General features: G+C 35.8%; 1 protein-coding gene across 2 annotated transcripts in view; it reads right to left on the reverse strand.

Annotated features, from left to right (window-relative positions):
- Positions 1–942: 942 nt before the first annotated feature.
- ERCC6L2 (ERCC excision repair 6 like 2) overlaps positions 943–12,939 on the reverse strand; it is a 58,751-nt gene continuing 46,754 nt past the window's right edge. For both annotated transcript variants that reach the window (XM_009273024.1, XM_019470448.1), the window contains 2 exons: positions 4,081–4,268; positions 943–2,156 (listed from right to left, as the gene is read on the reverse strand). In XM_009273024.1, coding sequence (XP_009271299.1) covers positions 1,223–2,156; positions 4,081–4,268 — 1,122 coding nt within the window. In that variant the 3' untranslated portion in view covers positions 943–1,222. The remainder of the gene's footprint in view (positions 2,157–4,080; positions 4,269–12,939) is intronic.

Here is a 12,939-nt window from a genome sequence, read left to right on the forward strand (position 1 = left end):
ACTCAACAGAAGATTACAGTTAACTTCCTAAAAAAGTTATCTCACTGATTTTAAGAGTATGCACGCCTGAGTTTAAAAAAATGTGGCCATACAAATGCCCACAAAATTGCTCATACTAAAATATTCATATTTTAAATAACTAAAGAAAAAAAATCAATCAGCAATCTGCACATGCAATTGCATTATATTTTCTAAGTGCACACACAATATGACAATGTATTTAAAAGTTTTTCAACATACAATACTCACAAAATGAAACTTGTTTCATTTAGTAAGCCAAGCAAGAAATAAGTTTTCCCAGTATAAACCATATTTGTTTTTTTCCTATCAGGTACTCAAATATATGAAATAAATGGAGACAACGGTAAGTCTGAGTTACTGAATAGCATTACATTCTTCCTGAAATTCACTAGGAAACTGTATTTATTTTTTTTTTTATTTTAAAAGAGTATTCCCGTCAAGTAATCAACACAGTATTGTCCAGACCACACCACCTCAAAGACATGACAGAAGTCTATAAAAATAAAGATGAAAGGGTAGTGAAAGATGAAATTTGACACCTAACATCATTTAATGTGCTGTAGATCTTGCACTGAAAAAGAATGAACAAAAATTGGTGATTTTTCACATCAACCAAGCTGAGAAACTCACTGCTACAGGATACTGAATTAGAAGCACCACAGCTTCAAAGAGACTGAGCAAAATCATAGAAGAAAAATAAAATCCATAGGTTATCAGACACAAAGACATCATCCCTGTCTCATGAAGTCCCCAAGTCTCTAGTAGCTCAGAAAAATATGTTCAGTATCATTCTCAGATCCTCTTAATATCATTACATTCTGCTGAGATGACTGAGGGTATCCAAACTGAAGTAAAGGGGGAAAATTACTTAGTACTGCTACTGAGTCTAGAAATAAAATCAGGATGCAAGAAAGCAAAGTGCACTTAAAATATTAAAAAGTTTAATTTAAAATTAATATATCATCGCTTACAATAATATATAGTACCTATGAACTATATATGCACATATGTACTATATATTACATATGTAATTACATATATATTCACATCTGTAAAACGTGAATCCATATCATCATAAATCTGAATTCATCACTTTGCCTTTAATTTCATGGAGATATCACATTTTGCTGCATACTGATGAAGTTGCGCATATTTTAATGTTTAACTAAGATAATTATAGTTCAACTCACGTAGAAAACTTTCATTTTACTACATTACAAGATGTAGTAGTGGATGGTTCATCTGAATCATCTGGACTGTATTTTTTCCATAGAAAATTTTCATTTTGTTTCCAAAGAGAACTTTCATACACTTCTCTCTCTTCTGTCACTGGGGGATGAGGTGCTCTTTCACATAGCTTCTCTACAACTGCTATGTCCATGAGCTTTCTGAGGCTTTCCTCATTCTGCTCACTCAGCATGTCCCAGAAGTCTTTTGGTCTCTCCTTTGATTTTTCTACCTGCCCTGAAGGGAATCTCCTTGGTGATTCTGTAGGCCCGTCTCCATCATTTCTGAAGAGGTCATTGAGAATAGAGGTATCTCCAACTAAGTCCAAAAAAGACTTTTTCTTACAAGTCTGAGCTTTTCTCTCCCCATTTTCTGACTGAGACAGGGATCTTTTTCTTGGCAGCTGTGTTCCTTTGGAGTCCTGCTGTCCTTCACAACTTTTTACAGACAGCACCTCAATTATTTCTGATTTACTGCTTAATGAGCCAGATGCCATAAAATCCTTGAATGCCTGACTGTTTCTCCTTTCGATATGTTGAGTAGCAACAGTGGGTGATTGTTTACATTTTGCAAGTTGCTCTACTTCTCCCTTATGGCTCTGCTGGCTCTGTGTTTCTGTAGTTCCACTCAGAAATAGACCTTTAGCTGATGAAGATCTAGATGTAGATCTTCCAAAATTAACAATGGATTTTCTTCGTCTGGAGCATGTTGTACCCAATTCTCTTTCCTCATTGTCATGTGAAGCTGGTATTTCAACTGGAAAGAAAGACTCCATCTCTGGATGCTTGGAAACATAGAATTCCTTCAACATCTTCTGCCTTGTTTCTGATGTAGCTTTTGCAATATGTTCTGCCAGTTCTTCCACTGATCCCATATTAAAGTGGGATACCATTTCCTCAAATTGTCTCCTGTAATTATCAAGAAGGAAAAATGCATTGACACCTTTAACTAGAAACAAAAGCAGCCTTCAAGCAATTCATTCAGTTCACATACTTCACGTATCCCAGAAAGCAATCACTAAAAGTAACTTCCTTATTAGGAGCTTTGTTTGGTTTTATTAGCAAAAAGGAGAACAACCTTAGAAGAACTGAAGTGACTTCCGAATCCCAAACTCCAGTGTGATTTCCTCAGCTTACGACCCAAAGATTTACTGACTTTCAGTGTAGGTAAGATTACATACCAAAGGGCCAGACTTCAGAAGGATGCAGATGGACAGGTGGCAGAGAGTTTTTTGGGAAGGAAAAAAAAACCAAACCAAAACCCAAAAACCACAAAGTAGTTGCTCAAACTCCTTTTAAAAGACTTGCTAAACACAAGCTGGATATACACATTCACAGGGGACAGGGACTGTCCCCTCCATCCTATCTAGTGAGATATGTAATATTTGTTTCTGCTAAGAGATGATAGGATGAGATATGTAATATTTGTTTCTGCTAAGAGGCCAAGCTCTAACTAAAGGAGATAATCCTAATCAAGTTAGCCATAGTTTGGGATCAGGTAACCTAACTGGAAGGCTGGAGAGGTGGGTTTATGCTTCCTTGTCAGAGAACGGGTATCAAACATGTTGCCTTTCCTGTATGAGTGCTCCAGTAGGCGGTGAGATTTAACCCTGTTTGGCCTCAAATACCGCTTGACTGGCTAGCTCCAGCTATACCCTTTTGCGTGCGGTGTGTGACTGCAGACGGCTTCCCACACAACCTTACAACTACAACACACCAAACTGAGGCACTTAATCATCCTCATTCATTCCACAGCGGATCCAGATGTACTACAAAGTACAACTGCGAGTGACATGCTAACAGATGACCTGCTTAATGTTTAAGAGTTAACGTGCTTAAGCTTTTTGCTAGATATTGCTTTAGGATCTTGGAATACATCCTTAATTACTTCATTGCTTTTGAAAATTTTTACCTCAACAAATTATTGATGAGTACAATTTTCAGTATTTTTAGCATGAAGGGTTCTCCTCTACCTGCCTCTTAAATATGTAGCATTTTCAGTATCTATAATAGTAAGCAAGTCTGGCACTTCAACAGTAACAGTTTGGATAGCTGATGCCAGCTGGCTAATACGACAGATCCTGAACACTTAAGAGATATTACCTACATACCAACTCTCATAATTATTTATTTGTCTCAAGGATAAATTAAAAATATATACCAAATCCCAGTTCTATAGGTTTGCCTAGTTAGCTACAGCTTTCTGCTTTCTATTTCCACATACCATCTGGCTATTGTTATTGAACTTCTATCTATTTAACAATGGAATTTAAGTATTTATATTAATAATAGCAGTAGTTTGGGGAGAAAGGGAAAATGAGGAGACAAAAATTATTATCCTTCCAAACATAAGGGGGAAACAGTATATTAAAAGAAGTATTAAACAATATTGAGCCCCATGTTAAAAAATAAATACACAGTCCAATTTTTTTTTAACAGTCTTTCATTGAAAGTGATGAGAGCTGGGTAAAACCAGTAGGCAGTCAGAAGCTCACACTATAAAATTTCTTGCTTCTATACAGTTTAAACTCTGGGTTGTAGTACTGCCTGGTGCACATACCATGAATACTGGTGGTGATGACATCTGCACAGCTATGTAATGTGACACATTGAATCAACACGTTAGAGTGATTTGTGGGTTCAATTCATTTTATTAATCAATTACGGTACTCTCTGTATAGTGTGAGTGGAAGTTTCCCATTAGTTCCGCTCTTGCCACAGAAAATCGTCAATATTCCCTGAGTATGGTTGAGACAGAGACAAAAGCAACTACCCAGAAGGAAGTTCATTTCAAGCTTAGAATTTTACTTCTACCTCACCAAAACAGCCTCACCTGCGGATTCCTTTGGGTGTCTTTCCAACCAAGAAGGTGGTTGAACCTACTCTGTGTACTTGCTTGTTTTTCTGGGTCACAGGATGCATAACATACAGGTGATGTTTCTTACTGTTTGCCAACATTTTTTGCCCTCCTTTAATAATGTTCTTCTCTGCTGTGTCATCTTCTGGGTTTTCTTCAGTTTTCTAGTAAAATGAGACATGGAAATCGTCAAAAGAGCGGTGTCTGGGACATAGCGATGAGCTCTACTATGCCCAATTTTGTCATTCTTAGCTAGCACTCAATGGTTTGAGTGCTAAGAATGGGATTCAGAGCTGCAGTGTAAACTCCCTACTCAGTCACAAACTTCCAGGGACACTGAAGGCAAGTCTTGGTTCTCTAAGAATAAGGTGGGATATTTTCCCAAATAGGTTAGTTGTGAGGCTAAATGAAAGATCTAAGTTCTCTAATGCATAAACAGGGTTTATACAAATACTTAATCCTGTGCCACAGGACCCAAATCTCAGTTACAGCCTCCAGATACTACTATAAAATAGAAAATGCCTGTTTTAATAGCTTACAGTCTTAATAAATTAATCTAGGAAGATATTATGTATCAAGATTAATGGATTATTTGGATTCACTGCTTCCTGCTTGTTAATTTATGTTACACAATTTTTGCACAGTACATATTCAGAACTCTTAGTTACTTTAGCAATTTAACACTCAAAGAAAAACTATAAATAATCACAACACTATTCAAAGATACCAAAGCTAAGGTAAAAATCATTTTTGTCAATATCAATCTAATGCACACACACAATTATTCAGAGTTGTAAAGATACTTTCGGAAGAGGTATCACTATACTTACCTATAAATGAACAGAAAAACATTACACTTTCATTACAACACTGACAAAACTGATTAAGATTAAAACTTTAAATGTAATGGTCATAAAAAGCTAATGTTTCAATCAAATTCAAGAAGATCATGTTACAGATCAACTCATCATGCATTGACAGTCAATGTCTTGCACAAAAATATAATCCTATTTAAACCTTCGTTATTTTTCAGAAATTCTCACAAATTCTTGTCAAAATTTCCCTTTCCCAAAAGGCAAGCCAAGGGAAATAGGAAAATTAAAGAATGTGTTTGAAGAGCAGGGAAAAACAGAGGAAAACCAGAAAAGCAACATTACCTTCCCCCCCGCCACCAAATGAGATCAGAGGAAAGAATAACTGCTTGGCAATGTCCTCAATCCCCCTGCTAACGCTACTTGAGAGATGAAAACACAAACTGTGTTCACACTTTGTCATCTGCAGTTCAAAATTTGGTTTTGGATCTACAATGTTTCTTCCCAATGTGTTTCTATTTGATCCATGTCCACTTCCTTTATTTCCATGGGCTGTTCACAATGTTCTTGAGCTTTAGGATCTCACATCTGTTCTCAATCTATTACTTTGGCAAGTAACCTCAAACTAGCATACAGAAAGAGATGTTAATAGTAAGGGACCTACAGGCATAAATTTTCACTCTTTAAGCTAAATGCACAACTCCAAAGATTAAAATTTCACTGCACTACTAAAAGTTATACTACACAAAACTGAAACCAAGGCCCCAATTAAGATAAAAACCCTATCTCCCAATAATAATGTTATGATGATAGTAACAAAATTAAGATTGAATTAACAGATGTTATCTACAGCATAAGTATTCTAGAGTTTTCTTGCTAATTCTGTATGCATTTAAAATGTTTACTTTTTTAAGATACGCATAGGTAATACAGAACTTTACTTGGTGAATGTATTTTGAAAGAAGAAAGCAATGCTAGTTTTAAAATGTATTTATTTTGATGGAACTTTTGCATGAAAAATATTTATAGTATTCAGGTCTCACTATGATAAGACCCAGCGTATTTGTCACTCTGTCAGGAAATCAGGATTGTATAATTTAATTCTAGCAAGCACAACTTGCGTAGAATACAAGCATAACCATGTCAATGCCTGTCTTAAAAGTATTTTAAACCCCCATAAATGTGCATCCATCTACCTCTTATTAAACAAGACCAAAGTACATGAGGCAGCAATGCTTTGGTTTACACATCTGTTCAAACACAGAAGATTAAAAATCTCTTTGGGAAAAAAGCCAAATGTTGTAAACACACTGGAAGTCATGAAATTGCTTGTCTTTGCAGAGAATCAGAATTAATATAAAAAGTACTGCTAATTGCAAATAAACTCACAAATGGCATATTTCGTTCTGGAAGTACAAAACTTTTAAGTACATTGACCCACACTGCCAAACCCGAAAGAACAACAGTGCACACAAAGAGCTCCTCTTCTTCCACCCGATTTAGCTGGCTCAAAGTTTTTTCCTGAAGGTAGAAGAAGTTACTATAAACAAGTCACCCCAAGAGTTGCAGGAGCTAATGCCAGTGAAAGCCCACGGCCACTGTGAGTTACTCTTGAAAAACTACTCAGCTCTCTGCAGCAAAGCCAGTTGATTAAATGGCACCCGGTTAGGCTGAAACACCACAACTGGCTCTGTTGAACTTGTGAATGTTTTTGAAAGTTTGTCAACTTAAATCCAGCCCACAAATCCCAAATCCAATAATTTCTTTTTAAAAAATGATAAACATTTTGTCAGTAAAACACTTATTTCAGTTTTTCTTAAGATGTCTCCATGTTCGTTAAAGGTCAAATCTGAAGGTTGTTACTCTGAGCAATACATAGATGAGGCTCTAGGTAGAGGTAAGCTTCACACACATATAGATGAAAATATTCCCTGTGTCTTTCTACTAGCGTTACCATTAAAAAAAGTGAAAACTGCAGTCAACGTTCCAGCACTGAAAACAGTCCACACTATTTTGCTTCCTTTTGAATTTGACTACATGTATTACTCTCCTTAATTCTTCCCTCTCATGGCTGATTTCTTTCTGATTCTCTTTCAATGTTTGCCTTCTAACTCACCGATTGAAATCTATTTCATGATAAACATTTCCTTTCAGCTTTCTATTTTCTGTTCCTCGAGCACTTTCTCTACCAAACTATTTTGTGTGTGTCCCACTATTTGCTCCTACATGAAATCCCATGTTGACTTTACAGCACTGGTCTTGTTCACCTGAATTATCAAGTATATCATACGCATAAGGCAATCTTGCAAAGCAAGACTGAAATAATACAATTTGATTCAGCTAGGAACCTCTGCCTCTTGTTCATACACTACTGATACTAGCACATTTAACAATCTATTTATATTATTGAATGTCAGACCCTTTATGAATTAATAAATGTTATGACCAAAAGAATGGAATAATAAAGGAAACAAAAATCCTTCAACACAAGTAGTGTGCTGTGCATTTGGAAGTGCACATTATCTTTGTTTAACTTAAAGTGCTGTATATTAATTAATGTACATAGGTAAGTAAAAGTGTTGCTGAACTTCTTGAAAGAACATTTTAATGATATAAGAGCTGACTACAGCGTTTTCAAGTCATTACTGGAAAGCTGGAAAGATGATAGTGACCAGTCCATAAGCATATCTCAGGACTAGAAAGAGTGATTCAATAGAAAGAAAGAAAGAAGAATAAGTCAATTTTTTTGGTCAAAATCCAACTGTTTTGCCAAATAGCAAGTCTGGCTTTACTTTATGGCTCAGCCATGTACCTGCTGAAAAATGTTAACCAATTTAACACAGGTAGAAGAAAAATTGTCAAAAAATTCAAATGGCACAAATAGCAACACAAATTCTTTCTCCCGGAATTAAGATTTCATCCAGTACCTAAATAAGTAGTAATAGGACGTTTTTCTCTCACTTTAAAATGTAGATAAGTTTAAAAGTTTCAAATACATGATTTAGAACAAGTTATTCTGAATGACAACTAAAAATTACAGCATAGAAATCCAAAAGTATTCTTGCCAAACATTATACCATCACACAAACATACTGTGTGTTAAAACATATTCTTCATGCACTGCATAGCACATCTTCTGATTAGTCTTCTGAAATACACATGATGCAAAGCTAAAGAAATACTTAGTATAGCATACAGTATCTGCTATATGTATTTTAAAAGAATTTTTACAAAAAAATTTACAGCGGTCATGAAAGCAGTTAGTCTTTACTGAATGTTTAACTATATTGAAGACACTATGCATTTGCAGTGCATGTTATGAAATTTCCACTGTTCAAAGTGGAAAATTTGCACTTAAACTTGAACACATACTTACTGGTAAGTGTGCCTATACTGAATTATCTGTAACACAACTACATATTTCTGCATTCTTCACATTTCTCTCTTCTCAAACCAGTATCTTGGCAGGGGGAAAAAGGTGCAGCAAAATAATTCCTTCAATATCGAAGACAAAAAATTTCTATTGAATTACTGAATGTAACATTTTTACTGTTTAACTTTGTGCACTCCCACATTGTCAAGAAAATCTTCACACAAAGTTCAAAAGAAAGAAGAAATTTATTTTCAAAGGCATATATATAAGACAAAGAGCCACAGATGCAAGTTGTTTAGTAGAAGGCAACATTTTTTGGATTCAAAAAATGATGTGAGAAAAGGTTATATTACAGAAAATATTCCAGTAAATGGAAAGAAATAAAGTTAATGAAAGTACAGTGAAATTGTGAAGTACTGTTGCAAACTAGGGAACATGTAAAAGTGCAGCCATTCCTTCCTGTCTTACACTTGTTTTTTTATCCTATCCCCTCTTCATTTACTGCACTTACTCTGAAGAGGCTTTCCATATATTGCAATGGGAAAGAAGAGGGATTACTACATAGCTGCGCAGAAAATAGTTTAAAAAGTATTTAGAAAACCTAGGGACTCTTACCACTTATGAAAAAATACATCAAAGAAAGCATTAATTTCCACCTTTCATGTTCCATTTAGTCTATGGGGTTTTCAACATAAACACGCTGTATCTTCCTACCACAGAAGATATTTTCCTCCATCACCTCTTCTTTTGTTATGTATGTCTCTTATTCTTAAAAGTATATAGCAAGTTTTGGATACCAATAATGAATTTCATTTCTTTGAGTTACATATTACATACAGGCTGTAATCAAGAGTCCAGCAAAAATGGTAACATCTGCACATTTAGAGTCCCACACCAGTTCACGTTTAAGGGTAATACTCTTCAAGAAGAATGAAGACACACAGCTGAGCATCAAGCAAGAATTTCAGTGCTACAATGCAGCAGTAACTTCTACTTAGAGATTCCATCTTGAATCTGCAACAACTCTTGGATCTGTTAGCTCCGTGTGACAATCTGTCCCCTGCTGCATAGTTACAGCAGTTTTAAAAATAGTATATACCTACCAAAACCAATTTTTGTCTGTCTTTGACAGTACAAAATTTCAGTAACTGTTCTTCCGACAACAGGCATAAAGAGGTGGCTCTACACTCTGGAGCAATGAATGCTAATCCTTGTATAAGCATCCTCAGACATGACTGAGATGACGGGCCACCTTAAGCCTGTGACTTCCTTTTTCCTCTCTTTAGCCCCTTCAAGGAAGGAAAAAGGTGAACATTGTTCTCTTTTGAAGTACAGCAAGATGAAAATGTATGGGAGAAGAGGTGAGCAGAGGCTAGGAGTAAGATGAGTAGAGAAAAAAAAAAGCAACAGAGATGCAGGGATACATGTTTTTTAAGCCGTCTCATGTTTGTGACAATTCAAGTCACCAGACTTAGAGGATAATGAACTTCCTTCAAAAGCCTGAATCTGAAGTTGAAAACATGTTTCCATAATTGTTCCTCAGCCACAGTTGTACTATGTCTGAGCATCTTCCTCTCTTTTACTGCCTTGACTACCCAAAGTATCATTATGGTAAGTATCTTGCCAAATACTGACTTCCAGTCAGCAACAACCCCCTCTGACTTCCCCACTCACAGCTGAAACAGTGTTAACAGGCTTTTCTCTTCAGGTATGCACGAAACCACTGCTGCCAGATATCCAGGATACTTTCCATTGCACAGTTTCATTGTTTGTTTTCATTTCTAAAACAAACAAGAAAGGTCTTCGCAAATCTCTAGCTGCCTTGCAGTCACCTAAATCATACAAAAGCATGAAATACAGTGAATTCAGTATGACTGTCCTTTTAAAAAACAGCTTGCAAGCAAATAACAAACCCTTATGCCATATTCATCTTTCTATTTTCCCACTCCCCTCAAGACCTGAGAAAATACATGACTTTCCAGATATACTGAGAGTTGCAGTGGGGTCTGGATGATTGTTACTATTTTTATCAGGTGATACTTACTGCATTACAGTGAATTTATCTACCCAAATTACAATTCTAAATTATTTCAGCTAATCTTTTTTGCCCTTATAGTTTTCCTTGTTTTTTTTCCCTGGGAGCTTTTCCCATAATATGTATGAATTACTATAACCTTTCTATATGCTTTTCTTGAACATATGGTATTCTTAGATATTGTTTTTATTTTACCTATGTTTCCTCTACTTGTCAGGACATATATAAATACCCTGAAGTGTTTGCTACCTGACTGTTCCTTCTTGGTCTTGTTTCCTTCTCTCTTCTACACATACACATGTCAAACAAGAATTTCTTCCTAAACTATTCTGCATGCCAAGGAAGACAAAGTGTAACAGTGTCCACATAAAACTTCATGTAGTTTCTCTAAAAAAGAGGTCCATATGGTCAAGATAATAAAAAAGTTATCAAATAATGAGAATGTCTCTACTTTCACCTGATTCTTAAATAAACCAGAATTGCTTTTCTACTTACAGAGGATACACTACTGAACAAACTATGTACTTCAGAGGCTTATGGTGACTTACACATGCCACAGTTTGAAATAAGCCTGAATCTTATAATATTTTAGAATAATTTCTGATGTGGACATTAATTTTTCCCTCTGAATTTAGCTTTCTTAATTGAAAAGCAGTCTCACTCAGACTGCATTTGTCTATTGTTCTAACAAAACAGGATTGTAGAATGAGAATTAGAGGTAATTGTATAGCTAACGGTCAGTACCTCAATTGTATTAGAAAATGAAGCTAACCTACCTTAAAATTTTAGAATACTGTAGGACAATCACATTTATACTCAAACTTTCTGAACTAAACAAAGCTACTCAGGATGTTGGCTCTGAATACAAAGGTATCTAGTAGTTGATTGTATCACAGGAGACCAATAGCTGAAATACTCCTCAAGCTACGAAAAATGTTAGACTTATTCCGGGTCCAAATTACTCCTCCAAAATATTCTGCCAACACCAAGAGACCAGTATTTAGCTATACCTGCTGATAAAAGTAAAGAAATTTTACCAGAGTAATATGTAGTTATTTTCCCCTGGTTGTCGTATCTAGCTTTTCTGCTTCTCTTCCGAGACGAAGGACATTCCATAAACTCTGATCTTTTGCTTGGTAGTGGAGAATTGACTACTAAGTCAACTGAGGACAGATTGTGTTCTCTATTTCGCATTTACTTCTGAGTCTGCTTCTTCTCCAACCAGGTAACAGAGCAAGAACTTCTCACTGGGAGCATGTTTACTTAATTTGTTGACTCTTTAACAAAAAGAACTCCTATAAGCCGTATCACTTTCTTGCACCAAAAATCTGACGATAAATCAATATGGTTATTATTACTGTTGAGAATGACAGGAGATAATCAGCCTGTCTCAGAATTCAAAGCTAAGGTAATTGCTTATTCCAGCAGAAGCCTGTGGACTTGCACCTATCTTCTTTTGCCCCCTCACTGCTCCATCAAACAGCAGCAAAACCAAAAGCCACGCACATACACCATAATGAATATGCAACTACACACTCCACAGAACGCCACATACCAACTCACCGCATTTAAAAAACAAAACAAAATAAAAGCCATACTGAAATGGTTAATTCCATAGTAAGCTGAAACTGTAAACTCAATAAAGCAGCATTACAGGCCAATCATTTGGGAACAATTATTTTAAAGCTGAATAGCATTCCCCATCCTAGAAGAGCAAGGATAATGGAATGTTATCTCCCAAAAGCCTAGTCTGTGTAAACAACTATCTAAACTTGTTGAATCTGAAAGCTGTGCAAACACACTGCAATCAGAGTTACTATAACTGATAGAAAGTCTTTGTTTAAATAATCTACAAAATGTCAATGTAATACAAATACGATAAAGAGGAGTTCTTAATAACACAACTTTTGTATTTACAGTATTCTCAACAGCACTTAAATCTGCATTGGAGATACAAAGGGCATGTTTTTTCCAAGGCTGACAGCATGCTTAGTTCTCTCATTTACACCACATTGCAATAACATAAAGAGGGGTTTACCATTAATCCAGGTTTTACTACAAAGCATCCCGTTATTTCTCTGTCAAACACCGGCAAGAGTGCCAAATGTCTGTCATCCAATTCAGAGGATTAAGTCTTCTTTTATAGTGCGATTCTTGTACCAATTTATAAAAATACAGATATAGTTTCTTAGAGCTGGTCACAGTCTATATTTTGGCCTGAATTCATGCCGCAGAGGTTGAATATGACAGCTGGCAGGAAGCTGAGGGGAGAATACATCCTCCCCCTTTTCAGTCACCACATTTCTGTTTCCATAGTGATTAATCCTCAATTGAATGGCTGTCTTTGTACATTTCTTTTCAGTAAAACTTTAAGTAAACTTAAGTTGAAAACATGTAGTTGACTGAAGGAAAAATAAAAGACTCCACATATTCAACAGGTACAGTACAAGTTCTTGTGACTAATACTTTTCCACATACCAGAAAGTGCAAATTAGCTCTAATGTGGGACATCATCAGTTTTTCAAATTTAGTATGTCCTGTTCCCATTTTTTGTCTTTTTTGCAAAGCCTCCAAGTCTTCTCCAAAGTCTTCCCCATGCTCTATCCCTGCCCCCC

This window comes from Aptenodytes forsteri, unplaced genomic scaffold (genome assembly GCF_000699145.1).
Source record: "Aptenodytes forsteri isolate BGI_AS27 unplaced genomic scaffold, ASM69914v1 Scaffold154, whole genome shotgun sequence".
Taxonomy (NCBI): domain Eukaryota; kingdom Metazoa; phylum Chordata; class Aves; order Sphenisciformes; family Spheniscidae; genus Aptenodytes; species Aptenodytes forsteri.